At 37.3% G+C, this 23,999-nt stretch overlaps 1 protein-coding gene across 3 annotated transcripts in view; it reads left to right on the forward strand.

Annotated features, from left to right (window-relative positions):
• The window catches only part of adgra1b (adhesion G protein-coupled receptor A1b), a 201,138-nt gene that overhangs the window by 36,100 nt on the left and 141,039 nt on the right, over positions 1-23,999 (forward strand). For all 3 annotated transcript variants that reach the window (XM_083538295.1, XM_083538296.1, XM_083538297.1), the window contains 5 exons: positions 4,561-4,632; positions 14,884-14,955; positions 15,143-15,214; positions 15,351-15,514; positions 18,321-18,531. In XM_083538295.1, the coding sequence (XP_083394421.1) occupies positions 4,561-4,632; positions 14,884-14,955; positions 15,143-15,214; positions 15,351-15,514; positions 18,321-18,531 (591 nt within the window). The remainder of the gene's footprint in view (positions 1-4,560; positions 4,633-14,883; positions 14,956-15,142; positions 15,215-15,350; positions 15,515-18,320; positions 18,532-23,999) is intronic.

The raw sequence follows: 23,999 nt of genomic DNA on the forward strand, positions 1-23,999 counted from the left end.
TGCTGAGGATGGAGCTGCCATGAAGGAGGAAAAGAGGAAGACCAAGGAGGTTTATAGATGTGGTGAGGGAAGACATGCAGGTAGTGTAGTATGGAGACGGATGACTCGCTGTGGTGAAAGAAGAAGAAAAAAGATGTGACTTTAATTTTCCCACAAGTGTGCACACACTCAACATCACATGGATCAGCAAGCATAAGATCATATAATATTTCCTGTCTTTTTCCGTATTGATAATAAATGAGACGATTATTAGATATTTTGAGTGTTTTAGTAGTGTTGCCACCAGTCATTTTTAATTCCTAGCTTGGGTTGCCATTTGTGTAAAATTTCACTTTAATGAATGCAGTCCATCTAGGTTTCTTCCAGGTTTGCTTGCTGATTCACTATTCTGAATTGACTTAAAGATTAATTAGTGTATGAACATGTGTGTGCCCAAGACCCTGTAATAAACAGAGTGTATTCCCACCTCACACCCAGTGCTCCTGGGTTTTTGAATCCATCATAGTTGTGATCAGGATAAAAGCAGTTATTGAAGAAAGACCATAAATTCCTCAGTTGACATATCATGGCATTGCTATTATAAGGTTCAATCTGGGAAAAGAATGATTGATCCACAGAACCTCCTTATAATTGAGTATTATAATTACATACAGACAGGTTGGGTGTTAACTATAGAACATATGCCTTACAAAAATAAGCAATGAAAACACTTGATAGATGGAAAGATGGAGGAATGAAATGGTGCTGAATTGATATGTTTCTTAATTGTAGACACACCCATTAAAAGCAGACAGCAGCCATTTTTCAGCATTTAATGACTCGCTTAGTCAGGTGTTAAATACTGAATTAAGTAAGAAAAAATTGCTGAGGATTTGAAGTCAGTAATCTCATTGTCCTGTAATAAAGTTGGACCTAAAAATCACTTACATCATATCAAAAGGGGTTCAGAATCGCAATACAATGAGCTCCACTGGGGAGAAAACAAAAAGTAGAAAAGAATGTCTGCAACTGAACAACTTGAATTAATTGCACAAGTGAAATATAAAAAAGGATTACTAAAGTTAATTCATTTTGAAGATTTCAAACTCTTAACAAAGCTAAAGTAAATCAACTTTAAATCAGAAATCAGAACCACTGATACTGTTGCTGATTTTTGCAAATTGATTTTCCACTTTTACTGTGCATGTTTTGCAATTTCGCTTTTATGGCCCTTTTTGAGCTAATGCTTTAATCGGCAGGCATCAGAATGACTGAGCACATGTGTGTCAGTTATGTCTCCAGAGCTCCTTCAGAATCCTGCCACTCCCTTTAGACAGACGCAGGAAATATGAGGACACAATTTTAGGAAGTTTGCTTTAGCCCCGGAGGAACACACAGAGTTCTGATATCATTGAACGTATTTTTAGCGCACTGGGTGTGCGGAGGCAGAGAGGGCGGGACAAAGGGAGGGACTCATTGCTAACGCTCTGCGATTGTGAGACTCTGATGTGATCGCTTGGTAGCATTCTACTTCTTTAACCCAGTGCTTTAGCTAAAAGTGAGGACCCTATTTATGGAATGTGGGCATGAAGATGACACTCAGAAAGCCCAGTGGAGGCTGATTCAACTGTGCCTCTAAATACACAGTGTGCATAAGGAGAATGGGAGTGTAATGAGGATGAGAATGTCCTCTGTGGCTTGCATTAGATTAGCGAGCATGTGTGTGCGTGTGTGTGTGGGTGGGTGTGGGAGTGGGATTACTGACCATCTGCTTTGAAGGGCAAACCATTATGTGGAGAAGTAATTGGTCCCCTCGTGCAGCTCTAAAACCCACAGTGATGTGAGGATTAAAGTCTGCACAGACATTGAAGTGAGTGAATGTGTGTCTGCATCTGCAAAAAGCTTCAATGTAAAATGACTTGCAAAAGTATTCACTCCCTCGAACTTGGTTGCTTCTCTGATTAATGCCTTCCTTAATCTAACTGAGTCATGTTTAAAATGTAAGCTTTACCCTTATGTATATAGAATATACAGTATATAATATAATATAAAGTTTAGATGACAGTGGTACAGTGGCAGTGGCATCACAGCTCCAGGATACTCGGTTTAGTACTGAATGGATTACTGTCTGTGTGGATTTTTACAAATTCTCGCTATGTTCATGGTGATTTCCTCTCACTTTCTGAAAGCATAGAGGTAGGTGGATATGCAATACTAAATTAAATATGTGTGCATGGGAGTAAATGTGGGTGCATGGTGTCCTGTAATGAACTGGCTATTATAAAGGATGAACGAGTGATTTGGGGATGCTTCATGGGATGTTCAGTGACTTTTGTTATGCTTTATATATATATAAAGCATAACAAAAGTCACTGAACATCCCATGAAGCATCCCCAAATCACTCGTTCATCCTTTATAATATATATATATATATATATATATATATATATATATATATATATATATATATATATATATATATATATATATATAAAGTGCCTTGCGAAAGTATTCGGCCACCTTGAATCAACAACAAGTGGGACACAATCATGAAGTGGAAAGAAATTTATTGGATATCTCAAACCTTTTTAACAAATAAAAAACTGAAAAATTGGGCGTGCAAAATTATTCAGCCCCTTTACTTTCAGTGCAGCAAACTCTCTCCAGAAGTTCAGTGAGGATCTCTGAATTATCCTATGTTGACCTAAATGACTAATGATGATAAATAGAATCCACCTGTGTGTAATCAAGTCTCCGTATAAATGCACCTGCACTGTGATAGTCTCAGAGGTCCGTTTGAAGCGCAGAGAGCATCATGAAGAACAAGGAACACACCAGACAGGTTCGAGATACTGTTGTGGAGAAGTTTAAAGCCGGATTTGGATACAAAAAGATTTCCCAAGCTTTAAACATTCCAAGGAGCACTGTGCAAGCGATAATATTGAAATGGAAGGAGTATCAGACCACTACAAATCTACCAAGACCTGGCCGTCCCTCTAAACTTTCAGCTCATACAAGGAGAAGACTAATCAGGGAATTAGTCCATGATCACTCTGGATGAACTGCAGAGATCTACGGCTGAGGTGGGAGACTCTGTCCATAGGACAACAATCAGTCGTATACTGCACAAATCTAGCCTTTATGGAAGAGTGGCAAGAAGAAAGCCATTACTTAAAGATATCCATAAAAAGTGTCGTTTAAAGTTTGCCACAAGCCACCTGGGAGACACACCAAACATGTGGAAGAAGGTGCTCTGGTCAGATGAAACCAAAATCGAACTTTTTGGCAACAATGCAAAACGTTATGTTTGGCGTAAAAGCAACACGGCTCATCACCCTGAACACACCATCCCCACTGTCAAACATAGTGGTGGCAGCATCATGGTTTGGGCCTGCTTTTCTTCAGCAGGGACAGGGAAGATGGTTAAAATTGATGGGAAGATGGATGGAGCCAAATACAGGACCATTCTGGAAGAAAACCTGATGGAGTCTGCAAAAGACCTGAGACTGGGACGGAGATTTGTCTTCCAACAAGACAATGATCCAAAACATAAAGCAAAATCTACAATGGAATGGTTCACAAATAAACATATCCAGGTGTTAGAATGGCCGAGTCAAAGTCCAGACCTGAATCCAATCGAGAATCTGTGGAAAGAACTGAAAAATGCTGTTCACTAATGCTCTCCATCCAACCTCACTGAGCTCGAGCTGTTTTGCAGGAGTAATGGGCAAAGATTTTAGTCTCTCGATGTGCAAAACTGATAGAGACATACCCAAAGCGACTTACAGCTGTAATCGCAGCAAAAGGTGGCGCTACAAAGTATTAACTTAAGGGGGCTGAATAATTTTGCACGCCAAATTTTTAAGTTTTTTATTTGTTAAAAAAGTTTGAAATATCCAATGAATTTCGTTCGACTTCATGATTGTGTCCCACTTGTTGTTGATTCTTCACAAATAATTACAGTTTTATATCTTTATGTTTGAAGCCTGAAATGTGGCAAAAGGTCGCAAAGTTCAAGGGGGCACTATATATATATATATATATATATATATATATATATATATATATATATATATAGATAGATAGATAGATAGATAGATAGATAGATAGATAGATAGATAGATAGATAGATAGATAGATAGATAGATAGATAGATGTGTATATATATATATATATATATATATATATATATATATATATATATATATATATATATATATATATATATATATATGTGTGTATATATATATATATATATATATATATATATATATATATATATATATATATATATATATATATATATATATACACACACACACACACACACACATATATATATATATACAAATTGTCTCAAATACATTTTGGAATCTTTTATAAAAAGGTATTATTACAGTATACTGACACCTCATTAATTGGTAAATATGGATAATTGATGGTTATTAACTATTTGACTTGTAACTACTTGTAACTTCAAACTACAAAATTTGGAAATGGCCCTGCAGACATACTTTTTTTTAACAAACAAAAATGAATAATAATTATTGAATTGTGTCTCTTTCTCTTTGTCTCTGTAGGGACTTGAGAAATAATTTGATTAGTACAGTGGAGCCGGGAGCATTCCGTGGACTGGTTATGCTAAAGAGACTGTGAGTATGACAATGTACAGCATGATTTTTGATTTGTACAACTTAATTAGAAAACCCTCTAATTTCCTTGTGTATTCATACACATTCTTACACTTAAATCTTAAATAATGGGTCACTTGGCACTTAATGTTGAATGTTTACAGGATGGTTTCTTACAGTGTCTGTTAGAGCAACACTGTGTAAACCCATAATTCACTTTTTGCATCATTATTTTTCTAGCTAGCCAGGAAAAAAGAATGGTGCAATAAGCTGGAAGTTGTTCTAGCTAATCCAGCATCTAGTTGCAGCTAGCTAGCTAGCGATCATGTTTTACAAACCTAAATTAAAACCCGTTACACCGGAACGTGCAGTGCACTGTTTGTGCATATGTTTGTAATGATAAATGAGATGTCCACTCTTTAAAAAAAAACAAAGGCACGTGCTCTAGATGCCTGTGGACTTTTTGCTAGTTGCCGCTAGCTAGTAAGCAAACTTGAGTATTAGTCATGGAAAACATATTGGATAATTTTTTTCACAGATAAATGGAAGTGTGTAGGTGTAGGAGTTCTGTTGCACTTAGGGAATCATGACACATTATATATATATATATTTTAGTTATTGAAGTGTGGGAAGAGAAAATGGAGTGAAGGTGAGCGTGTGTGCTATATGGAAAAGGAAAGTAATGCATTGTTGTGTCAATTTGGACCAGTGTTGGAATACAATCTTTCTTTTTTCTAAGCAACATTGACTATGGTTGTAGATTAAGACTATATAGCCCATGTGGATGCAGTGCATGGAGAAATGTGAAACATCTCAATGTAGGTGTCTGTTATGCCACACATGTGTCTGCAATTAGAAAAGAGACACCCTTTGAGGCCATCACTGCTACTTAAGGTCTGTGTGTTCAAAGCACAGTAATTTACTCACCTACAGATCTAGTCTTATTGAACTGTAAAGAGAGACCTTGCATGGTACTTGATGTTTGGAAGCAAGCTAATTAAAAAGATCCAAAACATACTGACTCATCATTAGAAAAAGGAACACACTCTTTCTTACTTTTTTGTGCTGCATGAATGCTTGATATTAATTATATAACATATACTGCCCACTTTATCAAAAACATCAAGACCTAGTACTAAAACTGTGTGTGGGTCACAATTTTAGTCCTTTATGGCAAGGTGTTGGATACAGTCTTTTTGACTTTCTGATATGTTTTGCCATGACTGTATCATGTAACTGCTGTGGATTTGCCTACCATTTGCATATTCAAGACAGAATTGATATTAATGTATTGTATATGTATTACAACATTTTTCCAATTTTTGGTAAGCTTGTGCCCATAATAGTCTCAACTTCCTTGACCTGGGTCTTGACCTGAAACCCAATGCAATCTTTTGCTGTAGAAGCCTATCTGCCTCAAGGAATATCCTGACTGCCACTGGCTAGATGATTTTGTGTAAATTCTCTAGAAAATCTCAGCTGATCAGTAGCTTTTAAAATACTCAAACCAGCCCATCTTACACAAGAAATAAGCATATTTCATAAATGAGCAGGACTTTAGGTGTGTCCCAATAACAGTGTTTAAAGAACAAGATGTTTGTTGTTCCACTTACATATGTAAAAAAAAAAATTAGCGATCAGACCAAACACAAAAAATTTTGATGTCAAGTATCTGGTTTCTTTTAATAGAAATGGACACCTGATTTGCTCAAATGTTGTAACTCCTAATTGTAGAATGATGTTCAAACCTGTTTGCTGACAGAAACATTTAAATAATTTCATTCCACTTTTTTTTTTTACTTAAAACAGATACTCATCGTTTGCAGTTTATTAGAAAACTAAAATGTAATTGGTACTTTTGGTATGTTTGCAATTTGGTGTTACATTGCATATAATAAAACAAACTAGAATGTAATTGAAAAAAGAAAAAAATATCCCAAAATACTGTGGGATGTAGGGCTGAAAATGCTTTTTTTTTCATTCAATGGTCCGCGATGGAAAAAATCAACTAAGCGTTACTCATATAACAACACAGTCTCACGGCATTTCGTGATGAAGTCAAAAACTTTAATCTATTGATTCGTGTTCAAGGACAGAAATCTTTCTATTTTTTCGTGTCACTCATCATGGGAAATGCTGACAGAAATGCCAAAGGTAATATTTTCCGTGTTTTTATCAGAGAATAAGCAGAAAGTATACGGTTAAGGTTAGGGTTCAGTCTCTTTAATTAACCAGGAGAATATATTTACTGTATTTTGACTGTAAGGAACCACAGATGCTGGTTTATAATAACAAATAGCAAACCGAATATAAAGCAGTAAAAAACAAGGATAAAATCTCCTGTTTAAATGCTGAGTAATAGTATTTGAAGATTAAAAAATCAATAACAAACAGGAAAAAAACAATACAGTGTCTGTGGTATCCAGTGGCTGAAAGAAAACTTTGGTGGAGGCACCAAAAGTACTTCGTAATGAAATACATTACATAGAAAGTCGTCCTCACTGAAACGAAAAAAGAGGTAAATTCGTGTGTATGAACACTAAATTTGTTCTAAATTAAAACTTAAAACATTATTTAATTGACTAGTTAACAGTGTTTTGTGCTGCAAGCAAAAATACAGAGCATATAGTTTGTTTATTTTAGACAGTTGGGTTGATTTAGTGTTTTATCTTTTTCTCACTAATCAAACCGCTAAAATCTGATAGGAGCCAGAGTGAGACCACTTCACTTAGCTGCTCTCAGACTCAGTAAGAAGGATAACAACAGGATCGAAAATTGAATAAATGCTTCAAATGTAACATGTGACTTAGGGTGTTTTCACATTTGGCAAACACCTGAGTATGCACTTAGGACCAATTCTGTTCTCGCAGACTTGTTTTCTCGTGGTATTAATACGACAAGGAATACCAGGAAAATGTGCCAAATGGAGCTGTTCTTATATGAGATTACTTTTACAATATTTGGCAGATGCAGTGATCCGGAGCGACTTAGAAAAATCTCTTCAATAAATACGTCCTGTCTGTGGTTCACTGGTTCACAGACTACTCCAGTATATAAACTCTTGTGGGGAGGTAAAATAGTAAGAAAAGCACATTATCAAAATAAAGTGCTAATTTAAGTGCTTCTGGGTGAGGTAGGCTTTTAATCGTCATTTGAAGGCTGCCAGTGACTCAGCTGTTCAGACATCTGGAGGACGTTTATTTCTCTTTAAATTCCGGAATAAAGAATAATCTGGATGCATGCATTCCCTGTACCCTGAGTGATGGTAAGACCAGTCAAGCAGTAATAGACTATCAGGTGGAGCGTGGTGCAGTGCAGGGTGTGATAAGTGCTTAGAGGTAGGAGGCTGGTCCATTTTTGCTTTGTAGGCAAGCATAAGTGTTTAAAGTCTGATGTGGGCAGTTACTGCAAACCAGTTGAAGAAGCTTAGTAATGGGATGTGTGGGGGAATTTAGGAAGGTTGAAAACAAGTCAGGCAGCAGCATTTTGGATCCGTTGCAGAGGTCAAATGTCTCTCAGAGGCAGACCTGTCAGCAGGTTATATGCTGTCAGCAGCTGATGTTGTAAATGAGAAATCAAAAGATTTTAAGGTGAGATCTAAATGTTGTCCGGGGAGATCACATGATCCTGATGTGGGGATAAATCACCCAGGATCAACAGCAGTTCAGTTTTGCTGGGCTTTATTTCAGCTGAAGCGCTGCCATCCATGGCGAGATATCTGCCAGATATGCTGAGATTTTAGCGAAAATCTAACTGTCTGAGGGAGAGACGGAGGGGGTGAGTTGATTGTCATCTGCATAATAGTGACAGATTGATACTTATTTAAGGATGGAACCTCACCAAATGATTGTGTATAGAGGATGAACAGAAGAGGACCAAATACCGAGCAGATTTCGATCTTGTCTGAGCCCTTTAATACAATCAATCTTTCAAGTAGGAGGTAAACCATAATGTATAAAGCTGTGTTAAACAATGCTGAAGAGTTAAAATGAATGAAGACTGATGACAGTTTGGCTGATCTATCAACATGTACAGTAGCTTTTCTAAATGATGGCCAAAAGAGCAATCTCTGTAGAATGTGCTGCTTTGGAACCAGGTTGTTCTTTGAGAGACAGATGATTGTAGACACTGTGTTCACTGTTTGCAATTTGGATGCCTGCGGGATCCATAATAGCAAATGCTTTTTACTCATTTAGTCACATGGCAATTGTTTTAGGGATGCTCTTATGCAAACACTAGGAACTTTAAGGTTTAATACAGTTCTAAAAAAATATATCAGTAAGACATTCAGTCTTCTCCACTGACCATAACAACCCTTTTCCTGTCATCATAAAATTTGAAAGCACCATGGTGCACCACGAATAAAGTGAGCCCTAGACTGCTGGGCACTGATGGCTCTATGCTTATTGCTCTGGGTTACTGATCAGACAGTTAAAAAATCAGCAGTGCCAAGCTGTCAATGTTGGGCCCTTGAGCAAGGATGCTTTATCATTGCCCAACAAACTGCAATATCTGAAGAAAAAGAATTTCACTGTGATGTAATGTGTATGTAACAAAATAAAGGGTGCTTCATTTCAAGTTGCCTGGGATTGTTTTTCTGAAAAACTCTTGGGCAATGAAACTGCTTGCACATCGCAGTCTCTGGGCCAACATCCTGAGTCAAGACAAAAAAGAAGGCGTGAATATGACCTTAATGCCTCAAGAGCTTTTTGTCTTTTTCCCAGCACAGAAAAATATATAAAAATGTCTCTGGTAATCATTCATATGCTGTAACTAGATTAGAAATTACTGTAATTATGTTGAAAAAAATTTTCATATAAATCTTTCACTTTGTTTGCCAAGGGCAAAAGGGCAAAAACACTTTACTGTTACATTCTCTTTTAAAATAGGTACATTTTTGCTGAAAGAAAATAATTAGCTGGAAATCTGGTGTGCTTGCTTGTTAATGAAGAGACAAACGAACAACCTAACTTCAAATCAGTCCAGAACAGCTACTGAAGGCACTCGTTAATAGTCCACATTACTTCAGATGGACGTTCCACAAAAAAAAAAAAAAAAAAAGAAAATTCACTTAAATGTCTATTCTCAACAAAAGCTTATTATAGTTGTAATTTAATAACAAAGTACCTTTATCACAATGTCTCTGCCTATTTTTAACGAACTTCTTGCATAATCTCTTACAATTTCACTTTCTCACTCCTGCACCCACACACACACACACAGATGGCAGTGAATAAATAGTAAGTGTGTGCTTGTTTTAATGCAGTCGTGATTACTTTTAGGCTGCTAATTGTAGAAGTGTGTGCCAGGACCTGGCCTCTGTGTTGCGCTAATGTGTGAGCCAGTGTGAGCCATAATGGTGTGTAGAGCTAATTTAAGAGCTCCCAACTGGTGATTACAGTAAAGGGCTGTGCCCCTCCCTGTGCTCAGCTTCTGCACATATCTTTAATTACATAGAGCAAGGGCTCAGCACCACAGCCACAGCACATGCACTTAGTCATCAACAAAAAAAGGTCACTGCTCTTAAACTTTAAAACAGCTGGAGAGTACAACGCACAACACACAGTGTAGGCTTTGTCCTGATGGGTCTGTTTTGTCCGAGTTATTTCTGCTGGACTGCATAATATTGTGTAGGTTTATGATGGTATGCACAGTATGTTTACAGATGAGTAGGATGCTCTGTGTTTTGTGCCTTGGTCAGCATCCTTATTGAGCCATACATGAGCGCTCTCCAAAGACCAGGCCGTTTGAGTGAACATTTCATATTCTATTCTTAGACACTGATAAAATCACAGCACACTCAACTATGACATTTTTATACTCGACTCTATTGCACAAGTCTTCTCGAAGATTGATTATGGGTTTGCAAAGTGCATCATTGATTCTGGGTTGCGGTGTGCAACTCCAGGAGCGTCAGGGACATTCTGACAGCTGTTATCTGATTACAAATGGAAAAGATTATGCATGTGTATGTTTTGCTCTCTAGCAACTTCAATAAAATGGAAGATTTATCGTCGCACATTAAGTGTCAATCACAGCATTTTTGCATAATGTTGGTTAAAATACACTACGGACGCCTGGTTATAGGATTCGTATGTGCTTTTTGAACATCACATTCCACATTTAGTCCCCATTTGCTGTTATAATAGCCTCCACTCTTCTGGGAAAATGTTCCACTAGATGTTTGAGTGTGCTTGTGGAGATTTGTGCTCATTCAGCCACAAGTCAAGCACTGAGGGTGAGGAGACTTGGAGAGCAGTCAGCATTTCAAATCCATGTTCCAAAGTGGTCCAAAGGTGATCATTAGGGTTAAGGTCAGAGCTTTAAAGCAGACCATTTATGATCTTTCATTCCAAACTGTGTAAACTATATCTTTAAAGACTTTGTGCACAGGGGAATTATCATGCTGAAACAGGTTTAGATCTCCTAGTTAATGTGATTGGAAAATATTATACTATTGCATCCAAAGACATACAGTTGTTTGACTCCAACTTTGGGGTAACAGTTTAGGAAAAAACATGTGGTTATACTAGTTTGGTGTCCTAATACATGCCTATGTACTGTATGTTTAATCATTCTTAAAGCTGATGTGGCAAAGTATGACATAAGCTCTCGTAACTGCTACTTTCACTGGTAGCTCAGCAGTGTTGGACTCCTACTTTAAAGGTTGTAAGTTTAAATCCCCAGACCACCAAAGTGCCATTGCTGGGCCCCTGGGCAAGGCCCTTAACCCTCAGCTGTATTGTTGTATAAAAGGGATAATTCTAAGTAGCTCTGGAAAAGGGTGTCTGCAAATGTCAAGTAAAAAAAAAAGGTTTCCCAAAGCAACACAAACACAATATGGACAAAAGTATGTGGTCCCTTGACCAACACACCTGTATGTGGTTCTTTTGTTAGCTTCACATTTCCGTGAAGCAAAACTTAAAGTCACAAACATATTCCAGGAAGACAAATCGAGATCCACGAAGAAGCAAGAAGTTGGTTTGGAAGAACTTGAGAGGCCCTGACCTCAAAGCCACTGAACACTTTTGAGATGAACTGCAGCACTGACTACTCCCACAACCTCCTCACCCACCATCAGTGCACATTTACTAATGGTCTTGTGGCTGAATGAGCACAAATCCCCATAGCCATGTTCCAAAATCTATTGGAATGTCTTCTTAGAAGAGTGGAGATAATTATTACATCAATGGAGGAATAAATATAGCTATACTTTGGGCTATAGTGTACGTTTATATTAAAAGCATTTCTTTTGCAGACCACAACGCAACTTTCTCTCCAACTCCAAGCAAGAAATAATGTGACAAGGTCAACCCATTTTCAGCTAATTATGTGTTTTGCCACCTGTGCTGGAAGAAGATTGCTTTCACAATTCAGCTGAAGCAAACTCCAGACAGAGAAATCAGCTTTTACATACAATCAAAACATTGTTCAAATAACTTTAAAAAATATGAATTAAAAAAATGCCTTTTAGAAACACATTAGAACTGGTTTAATTTTTACATGTGAACATTCTTAAATGCCATTTATATGTGCTTTGACTGTTTTTTCACTAGTCTGTCCAAGATAAGATTTTTTGTAATTTCTTAATCTATTTTATTATCCTTATACAGTACAAACAGCATGAAATGAATCGCAAATGAGGTACGCATCAATCTTTTTCCACAAAGTTGCAGTGATTATTCTCTTCTCGCATTCCTCCAAGGAGGTGTCTTGGAGTAATAAGCACGTGCTATAAATCAGGGGGAGTTAATTAGTTTACTCATCATTTATTCCTGCTCATTTTTCAGCAGCCGTCACATACTAAGCAGGGTGAATCCCAAGCAGCATGTGGAGGAGTATTGTGTCTTTTTCCATTAACTTTAGTTTCTAATGACACGAAGTGAACAGAACACAGGGGTAAATTACAGTACTTCCCTCTATAAAACTAATCCAGCTTTGCTACGGTATAAAAGACTAAGATTACCACTACATAGAGTTGCAAATAAACATAAAAAATTACTTTAACAAGCAGTAAGCTCAGTGCTGAGATAAGCAAGTAGCTAGCTTTGCATGCAAATAAATTAGACTAAAGCTAAATACTGTTGATTACATTACGATCTTGTAATATTTTCGACAGCTGATTCTACTGAGCTAAAAAGCAGAGTTTGACATTTCCCATTGACAGTTTTCTGGAGAGAGGATTCAAGTAATATAGTTATAAAGTTGTATAGTTATTAATAGATATTAATAATTATTTTAATTGATGTCCCACTAGAATAAATCCCATAGTGTATTTTGTTGGAATCTACAAATGAGAAACCTGTGCACCCATACTTTAATTCATAATTCGTTTTCAGTAACTAATTCATGTTCAGCTAATTTTGTGACGCCAGTTTATTGTACCATGCACTGAAACACACACACACACACACACACACACACACACACACACACACACACACACACACACACACACACACACACAAACTCATTACAGTCACTTGAATATGTACAGTGGCCCTGCACTTGAATATGTACAGTGGTGTGAAAAAGTGTTTGCCCCCTTCCTGATTTCTTATTTTTTTGCATGCTTGTTAGACTTTAATGTTTCAGATCATCAAACTAATTTAAATATTAGTAAAAGATAACCCAAGTTAACACAACATGCAGTTTTTAAATTAAAGGTTTATATAATTGAGGGAAAACAAAATCTAAAACTACATGGCCCTGTGTGGAAAAAGTGTTTGCCCCCTAAACCTAATAACTTTTTGGGCCACCCTTAACAGCAACAACTGCAATCAACGTTTGCGATAACTTGCACTGAGTCGGTTAAAGGGCTGTGGAGGAATTTTGGATCACTCATCTATGCACAATTGTTGTAATTCAGCCACACTGGAGGGTTTTCGAGCATGAACCGCCTTTTTAAGGTCATGTCACAACATCTCAATAGAATTCAGGTCAGGACTTTGACTAGGCCACTCCAAAGTCTCATTTTGTTTTTCTTCAGCCATTCAGACGTGAACTTGCTGGTGAGTTTTGGATCGCTTCAGCTTGAGGTTACGAACAGATGGCCAGACATTCTCCTTCAGGATTTTTTGGTAAACAGCAGAATTCATAGTTCCATTTATCACAGCAAGACTTCCAGGTCCTGAAGCAGCAAAACAGCCCGAGACCATCACACTACCACCACCATATTTTACTGTTAATATGATGTTCTTTTTCTGAAATGCAGTGTTACTTTTACACCAGAAGTAATGGGACACACACCTTCCAAAAAGTTCAACTTTTGTCTCGTTAGTCCACAGAGTATTTTCCCAAAAGTCTTGGGGATCATCAAGATGTTTTCTGGCAAAACTGAGATGAGCTTTTATGTTTGTTTTGCTTAGCAGTGGTTTTTGTCTTGGAACTCTGCAATGCAGACAATTTTTGCCCAGTCTCTTTCTTATGGTGAAGTCATGAACACTGACCTTAACTGAAACAAGTGAGACCTGCAGTTCTTTGGATGTTGTCGTGGGGTCTTTTGTGACCTTTTGGATGAGCCGTCGCTGGACTCTTAAGGTAATTTTGGTCAGCCGGCCACTCCTGGGAAGGTTCTCCACTGTTCCATGTTTTTGCCATTTGTAAATAATGGCTCTCACTGTTGTTTGCTGGAGTCCCAAAGCTTAGGAAATGGCTTTCAACCTTTACCAGACTGATAGATCTCAATTACTTTCTTTCTTATTTGTTTCTGAATTTCTTTGGATCTCGGCATGATTTCTAGCTTTTGAGGATCTTTTGGTCTACTTCACTTTGTCAGGCAGGTCCTATTTAAGGGATTTTTTAATTGTGAACAGGTGTGGCAGTAATCAGGCCTGGGTGTGGCTAGAGAAATTGAATTTGGGTGCGATAAACTACATTTTTAACAGACTCTTTTTCACACAGGGCCATGTAGTTTTGGATTTAGTTTTCCCTCAATAATAAAACACCTTCATTTGAAAACTGCATGTTGTGTTCACTTGTGTTATCTTTTACTGATATTTAAATTATATTAAACTCCATCCAGCAAATACTCACACAAAAGCTACTTTAGTTAGAGCGTCCCCTTGAGGAGGATCGTCTGCCTGCTGAACATGAGTCAGTTAGTCAGAAGCCACATGCAGACATCCCTGTTGTTTTACAGGAGTATCTGGACTAAAAAGGCCTTGTTTATAAACCACAACCCATGGCTTATCCACTGGGATGCTTTTAAATGTTTGGCGTCAGGCAATTTATGTCAATTTAAGACCTCTCTTTGTGTGTCTCTATCTGCAGGGATCTATCCAACAACCGCATTGGCTGCCTTTCCGCCGAGATATTTCTTGACCTTGGCAATCTCTCGAAGCTGTGAGTAATGTGCTGACTGAAACACACAGTGTGCTTTCTGATCCTACCGTGACCCTGCTATGAGTTCTGAATAAGAAAACAGACTCCCTGACAATATGGTAGTGAATTATATTCAACCTTGATTAGACTTAATATGAATTATTTCATATAATTCTTGGTATGTGTTATTTTATTTTATTTCTTTCAGAAATTTGTCTGGAAACATCTTCTCCACGCTGCCTGAAGGGCTGTTCATGCACTTGGCTTCCCTGAGAGTTTTGTAAGATTATTGAGTGATACTTCTGCACACTAGAAACATCTTGATAACACTATTACAAGGAGATAAGCTAATTGTCTTCATTTGTTACTCATTTACCTGTGTGTGTATGTCTATGTGTGTGTGTTTATACGATAAGACACTTCGGGACAGATTCCTTGTATTGTGACTGCCAGTTGAAGTGGATGCTGCTGTGGGCCAGAGCCAGATTCGTACGAGTGGGAAATGAGACAACATGTGTGTATCCTTCACACCTCCATGGCTTCCCAGTTCATGGCCTTCAAGAACACGAGCTTACCTGCGGTAATTCAGAACATGCACTGATATAGCGTGTGTTTGTGTTGGACGGTTTCAATTCTGATCTTGAAAGGCAACATATAGTAATAGTGAGCAGTTCATTAACAGTGTAGTTTTGCAGCAAATGCATTTGACAATGTCTCAATAAATAGAGCCTAATTTTTATTTTCTTTTGTCTACTCATACATGTACACAAGATGTCTTAGACATTCTCAGTTATGAGCTGTTTTTTTCACAATAGAACATAGAAAACAAATAAAATGTTTAAACTGAGAAAATTTACCATTTTATGTAAAAGAAAAATAAGGTAATCTTGAATTTGATGGCTACAACACATATCAAAAATATTTGGGACAGGGCGACAAAAGTCTGGAAAAGGTAAGTTTTAAGCAAATGTTACTTAAGTAGTAAGTAAATATTGTTAAAAAAGTGTTATTAAAAATCTTAGCGAAAAATTTTATTTTAGAAGTAAAAATGTGCAGAGCTTCACCAATCTGTGAAAGTCTGTCTACAAATTGTGGAACAAATTCGGAATAATGTTTTCCTCAACATAAAATTGCAAAACCGTTGAATATTTAATCATTTACAGTACATAATATGATCAAAAGTTTCAAAGAATCTGGAGAAATTGCTGTGCACAAGGGACAAAAGGTGAAAATCAGTACTGGATGCCTGTGATCCTTCGGGGCCTTAGGCGGCCCTGCATCTAAACCAGTCATGATTCTGTAATGGAAATCACCACATGGGCTCATTAACACCTCCAGAAATCATTGTCTGTAAACACAGTTTGCCATGTCATCAACAAATGCAGGTAAATCTTTATCCATCAAAGAAGGAGGCATACATGAACATGATCCAGAAACGCTGTCTTCCTCTCTGGGCCAAAACTCATTTAAAATGTACTGAAGCAAAGTGGAAAACTGTTCTGTGGTCAGACAATTCCACATTTTTATTTCATTTTGAAAACTATGGACACCACGTCAAAAGAGGTTTTGGACAATAGGGCTTCTTATCAGTGCTTAGTTCAAAAAGGCTCATCTCTGGTATGGGAGTGCATTAGCACCATACACATTTGGAAAGACTCCACCAATGCTGACTGGAATATACAGGTTTTAGTGCAACAAATGCTTCTATCCAGGAAACATGTTTTTCATGAGAGGTCTTGCATATTTGAGCAAGAAAATGCTAACTGCATACTGCATCTATCACAATAGTTAGTGGAAGAGTCCGTGTGCTGAAGTGGCCTGCCTGCAGGCTAGACTTTTGAAACTTTTCACCATTTGAAAACATTTGGCACATCATGAAACGAAAAATACAACAAAGGACACCCAGAAATGTTGAGCAGCTAGAATCCTGTATCAGACACATATGGGACAACATTCCTTATCCAAAAAAAAAAAAAAACTGTTACGTAAGAGTATTCAACAATCACATTCTAGATCCCAAATACACTGTTATTGCGTGATACACATCTAGCTTCTGGCAGGAGATAAATGTAGCTTGATAGCACTCCTCCATTTCTTTTACACTGCAATGATTAAAAAGCAACAGCCAACAATAACAACAAATCCTTCTTTGCTATTACAATTTACTCTGTTATGTTTTAGGTTTTCTGTTGCGAAGGACTTAGCATTGCATTAAGGTGAAAACATATTCAAAAGGTGTACAGGATTATAGTAAATGCCAAAATGTAGGCAACTTTGTCAGGTTAAAGTGTAGGCTTGACCAACACTTAACTACACATTCACAATGTGTTTCTGAAACCCAGAGCACTTGAGCGGAAACCAGTCAAATCCAAAACCACTGTATCATTTGCTGAGACATAGAGTGTTGTCCAAGCATTACATTAGCGTAACAGAAAATAAAAGATGGATCTTCTAATGCAGGCCAAGTGTCTCAGGGTGAGCAGGTTACAGCTGGTGTGTGGGATTTCTGGCATCAGTATAAGCTTTATCTTTGTGCCTGATAGTTGCATGTGAGTCTCCAAATAAGATATAAGACTTGTGGTAGTGAGCACACAAGGGACATTGGTGTAATCCTCATGTCCTCTTGGCTAGGGCAGAGCAGGCACTCACATCAATGAGAGACACTCTCAATCTTTCTCTCTGTCTTTCCACCTCTTTATCACATTATCGCTTACTTTTTTCGTGCCAGCTTGGCAGATGAGTTCATTTAACATGTTATAGGTGTCTGAGGACCCTGGGGAACAGAGACAACACACACACACAAAAACCCTTGCATATCCCCCTTCACTGCAGCAGGTGGAAATTAGGGCAGTAGTCCAACTTTTGTCTTTGAACACAATGCACTATGCACTTCGTGTATGTTTGGTTATCACAGACCATAATTTCAACATCTTTACTCAAAACTTCCTTAAAATTAATGTTTTAAAGGACAGCAATTAAAATAATTCAGAAAATACGGCAAGTACGTCATCCTACATTATACTGTATGTCTAGACAGAATGATAATACTGTTTATTGAAGCACCATTAACATTCTAAAGAGGTGTTCATTTGTGATTTGTGAAAAAAATACTTTCTGTATGTTCAAGGTCAAAAGACGGACATAGTCTAGGCACACCAGGGCTTTTGACCAGCTATAGCTCATGCACAAGTTTGTGATTATTTCAGAAGTGATTTCAGTATTACTTCCTCCCCATAAAAGTGACCTTATTTTATTTTATATTTAGTTAAACTCACTTAAAAGTTTGTGTGCATCTGTCATGTGCATATCTTTTTTCTGTGTATAAGACTCCATAGGTCATTTGTTGTTTTGTGCTCCAGTCAAGGACAGACTGTACTCTATTACAGACTCTCTGGAGATTCCTCTGCTTGAGCTGATCCCATCTCAAAGGCAGCTAGTGTTCCGGGGTGACCCACTCCCACTCCAATGCACTGCTTCCTACCTGGACCCCTCCATCACTCTAAGCTGGAGCCATAATCGCTGGCCTATACACACACATGAAGAGAGAGGAGTGTATGTAGAGGACAGTATCATCCATGACTGCTGCCTCATCACAAGGTAAGAATGATACATTTGAGAATGAGGAGTCTGAATATTGTGAATGCTTCTTGTTCTATTTGTGTGATAAGGCAGGTAATATTTTGTGATCAGCTGTTAGTTATGACTGTACTTACAGTATATAAATATTTTAGTGATTGTACTGATGATCAGACTGACAAAATGTCCTCCTCTACAGTTCAAAGGGTGTGTACTTACATGTGTAAGCCTCTAGAACAGTGGTCCCCAACCTTTTTGCTCCACGGACCGGATTAATGTCGAAAGATATTTTCACGGACCGGCCTTTAAGGTGTGGCGAATAAATACAACAAAATAAAACGATATGACTGCCATAAAAACTGGTATTTTCTTAATATAATAATAAATGTGAATCCCCTGTGTTGTTTTTTGTTTATTTTGCTAGTTGGGGGTTTCAGTTTAGCGGTTATGTATTATGTGTTACCGGCCGGAGCAGCCCCTTTAAAAGGTTGTAGGTATGACATGTGACCGAGGGAAGCATCATGACATGCATCAAGTCATAGACAGATGTGGTGGAGAGAATTCGGTAATTTTCCAAAATTTCAGAATCAAATAATAAATAAAACGGAAATAATGTATGTATTCTTTCTATGCGGCCCGGTACCAATTGATCCACCGACCCGGGGGTTGGGGACCACTGCTCTAGAACAATCATCTCCTGATTGTTCTAAATGCAATCAGGTCACAGACCCAACAAAATTTCATTGTCAGAAATCAAGAATCTCAATGTAGTACTGTAGATATAGTAAATGCCTGAAAATAACGTGACCATAGTTCTGCTTCTTACTTCAATTGACCTAAAGGCATTGGCTCAGAAAGAGGAAAAGTTTTTAGACCACACTAGAATTGTAATGTTATTTACCCTCTCAGGTCTGAGCAGTGAACTGGTGACATGGCTTATTTAAAAAGCATCAGTAGAGCAACCAAGTGCTACAGCAATAAAGCCTTTGCCCTATTATCCAGAGATCATGAATTCTGGCGAGGCTAAAGCCATCCTTGCCTGGGAGTCCAACAGAGCAAAATTGGCAGCGCTCTCTAGGTGGAAGAGGTGGGATGTGACATACGGTCTTTCCCTTGTCAGTCACAGCAACACTAACCAATTGTGTTCATCTGTAAGATGATGTAGGAAGAAGAAGACAGATAGCATCCTTAATTTGTGTGTGTTATGCTGCCCTGTAACTGGGCCAGACAAAGTCAAACTATTTAGCAGATTTGTTTGTATAAAGACAAGCAAATTTGTTTGTTTATGAAAGGAGTCGATTTAAACAGGTATGTCATGCATTCAGAGTCTTTGACTAAATACTTTGGAAACACTTTGCATTTTCTTTATATAGGCAAAATATAATCATTAATGATTAAGCATTAAAAGTAACAGTTGTCTCCCATTCAGTTATGTTATACTGATCTTTTAAAACAGGTCATTTTATACAAATTGTAGTAGAGAACTCCGGTTTCTAAAACAATAGATTTTCTATCTTTGCGATCGCAATACATTTGGTGATTTGTCTGTGATCAAACTTCTTAGATATTTTATTGACAAACGTGTCAATGAATGTCATGTATGGAGTCTATTTCTTGTGCAAACCAAACTTCATTTTGTAATGTATATGACAGGACCTTAAAAATATCTCAAAGGTAAATTTGAAAACGGTTTAGCTGAGCATCATGCTAGCACAGTGGTAATTAATTCTAGCCATAAAAATACCAGTTGTCTGAGAGAAGATAAACAATATACTGATGTTAATCTATGCATTCAGTCACTGTATGCTTATGTGTACACAATAATAGTAATATATATTTTGATATAGTCTAATTTATGTATGCCAATGTTAGTATGTTTACATTCATTCATAGCACACAGACATGTAAGTGACCTTATCCCAGCTGTGCTTTACATTTCATTATCATTGCCCTTGTTAGTGATCAAGAAGGACAGGATGGAAATAAACTGTCAAATTGTCAGTTGTGTGTTTCCTTTCTGAGGCATGTTAGACATAGTTATCATGTTAGTGATAATGTGGCTAGTATGTACTATACATCTTGTTTATAATCAGCTCTTCCTTATGCTTTCATTTTTATTCACTGGCCAGGGCGACATGCGATAAACACGCCCACTCAATGCCCATGCGCTCACTTACTGTATATGTGTGTGTTTGTGTGTGCGCTTGTTAGTGTGTGAGAAAGTAGTGCAGGGCTGTTGATTAGTTTAACTGCCTCTCCCTTTGGTGAGAGCTGGCCTATAAATATTGATGGAGTGCTGACAGAAATATGTTTCCTGTGTCAACACGGCTGGAACGCTTTGCTCGCAGTTTTCATAGAGCGTGCCGAAAGCAGCAGCCTTCATAAACCACCCAGGAGGATGCTCGCTTTTACGCTGTCGTTGTTTGCCCTCGTCATTGTGAGCCTTGTGGTCCCTTTACTGTGAGTGATGATGGTTGTATGGCAATGAGAAATCTCAGTGTCAAACAGGACACAGTGACTGACTCAGTGTGATCTCCAGAGACCATGAACATCCTGATTCTTGCACATCTTCACTGTGTTTTCTGTGTCTATTACAGCTCATTCTTACCCAGTCTGTACTATTGGAGCTTCTTTTTAGTGAGGGAAAGGCAGTGATGCTTGTTTGCTACTTCAGTTCACAGCATTGGAACTAAATAGCCTACATTTTCACACTTGGCAAGAATAATTCAGTTCATACCAGGATAGATTCTGGGTTTGTTTGTGGGAGAGGCTAATTTTTTTATTGCAGGTTTGCTTTAATGCAGAAGAATTGTTTAAGATCCACGGATCGAGTATGCAATTCCGTGCACTGCTGTTGGTAGGCATTATATTCGTTCATTAATTAGATTGTTTTTAAACGGTTACTTAAACACTGGTCTTCAAATGCATGGCATGATCCCTAAATGCTTTTAGTTGCATGTGTATCTTTTTGACACTGTCAGTACACAGAGGTCACTGAAATATTGTAACCTTTGCGCTAAATGCTATAAAAGTTGGTGTGTTACGCTTATAATAAACCTAAAATTTCATGAATATGGATATTTTATCTGTTGGGCTTTCTGCCTTTCTCAAATAATCATGTCATTTTTATACTTTTAAGGTTTTTTTTTTTTATTGACTTTTTTGCTCTATATATCAATAAGGTGTTCTTTCACATCTGTAGTGAGCAGATAGCTTTCAAACACAATGCAGACCACACCAAAAAAACATGGTTGAAGCAAGCACCCAGGCAACGGGATCGGATTTTATGACTGCTCCTGGTGTAGAGGACACAACTTCAAGCACTCTGTCACACTTCACCAAATACACTGAACTCTCCAGGCACATGTGTCCAGAAAATAACTCGAGTGCGAAAAAGACCTAAGACAAGTGTCAGAAAAGTATATTGTGCAATGCAACTTTTCTTTGTAGTTAAATCTACATAGTAATTGTCTGAATTTTGTATTTTGAAAGCATTTTTAGGAGGAGTCAATCGTGTCTTGCTACATGACTTGTCTTCCAGTGAATGGTGCGACCTTTTTTCTTTTTTTTTACAGTTTCTGCAGGGGCATGATGGATTTCTTGTCACTCTGCTTCTGATTAAGACGTGCAATTAAGTCCTCGCGCTGCCTTTCCACACATAAACTGTGCAGGCAATTTTTTTCCCACATGGAGTTCATGCTGTAATGTTGCTCTTGGCAGCAGGGAGATCCCACTAGATGAGGAGGTGGGGTGTCAGGGACTGTTCTCCTTTCCACCACAGACTAGCCAGTCTGCCCAAGCTGCCAACCAAAACAGTGGCCCACTTAATCACAAACCACAGCCAAGTATATACACACACGTGCATGCAAGCCGATTCCTGCTCCCACATGGTAAATTCTGAATGAACTGTTTATAAGTGTCTAAAACCTCTGGTGAAAAAGAAAAATGTAAAAAAAAAAAATGCACATGCAAGGAGTGGTGTCTTTTTGAACAAATTATTACAACTATTTGCTCTTGAATCCTGCCAGTGTAACAAGTGTTTAAAAAAATGAATCAAGTGATGTCAGTCTTAGCAAATTGCACTCCAAGGCTTTAATTAAATACGATCCCAAATGTCAAGTAGTATTTGATCACGGTTAGTGAGTAACATGTGGATGATTCATAATGAAGCATTGTGTAAATGAAATCACGGAGCAAGGTGGATCTCAGAGACACTTTGGGAAGAAAAAAATTAAGCTGAAATACATTTTTAAGGCATTGAGACATGCCTAAACATGTTCAAAATCTTATATTACTTCAGATATAAAACAGCACAGGGTACAATGTGATTAAAAAATAATCCAACACTGTTTGTTGTGATATATCTGAATACAAAGCACACCATACTTATAGTTTCCTATAACACATCCAAGTAATTTTGTTCCTTACTACAGCAGTTTTCCAAAGATTCTTAAATATATATATATATATATATATATATATATATATATATATATATATATATATATATATATATATATATATTTTTTTTTTTTTTATTTCTTCCTGTTACTGATTGAGATATTTAGCAATGCTGTTGTATGAACTAAAATAATAGTGTGAAGACATGAGCATACAATATGGTATATAATAATATTTTAATACTGTATGCTGATATATAAAACATCATAGGTAGAAAAAAACTGTTAAAAAGCTCATTTGAATTACTGTTGGCACCAGTGATGTAAAGAATGATTACACAAAATGAATCCACCATTTGGAAAAAAAAAATCTGATTGCAGCAAGATTTTGATAAGCTTTCGCATTATTAAGAGTGGGTTAATTATGTATTTTTGTCTTCTGTCGCCTATTTGAATCAGGCTCCTGCAACTACCTGTTTTTCAGTTGTACTAATTTGCACGTGCAATCACCTCTCCCAAAGTGGATTTCAGGCATGCGATAGTAAATCACACTGCAGCGGCAAATTAATCCATTTGCATAGACGAACAGGCCTGCGTTTTCAACTTTAGGTAGAAATGCCTTAAATGGCATATTCATTAAGGCAGAAATGCGAAAAACAAGTGTTTTTTCTTTTCCCGTTAAGAAAAGCACAATCCTTGCACATTTTTTTAGGCAACTGTGAAGTTTCAGGACCAAAATATCTATAAGAAGTAACAGCAAGATGTATAATGCAGTTTTTATTCATATTATTCAAATGCCTTCAAAGTGCACATTGTAGTGCAAATACACAAGCTTTGTCTGTCTGAATGAAAAAGTTGAGAGAATAATAAAAGGAAGTAAATATTTTCCTATTTAACAGATTATTTAATGAATTGATTAGGGAAAATTTGATCAGCTTTGCCTCACCCCCATTTTAGCATTATTTTCCATATGTGCCATTTTACTGATACACATTTGAGGGTAAATATCTTCAATTTAGTAACATTAATCTAGTAATACCTATTTAAAAATTATAATAAAACAAATCAGGATTATTACATTATTTTAAA

Source organism: Silurus aristotelis (genome assembly GCF_946808225.1).
Source record: "Silurus aristotelis genome assembly, chromosome: 4".
Classification (NCBI taxonomy): Eukaryota; Metazoa; Chordata; class Actinopteri; order Siluriformes; family Siluridae; genus Silurus; species Silurus aristotelis.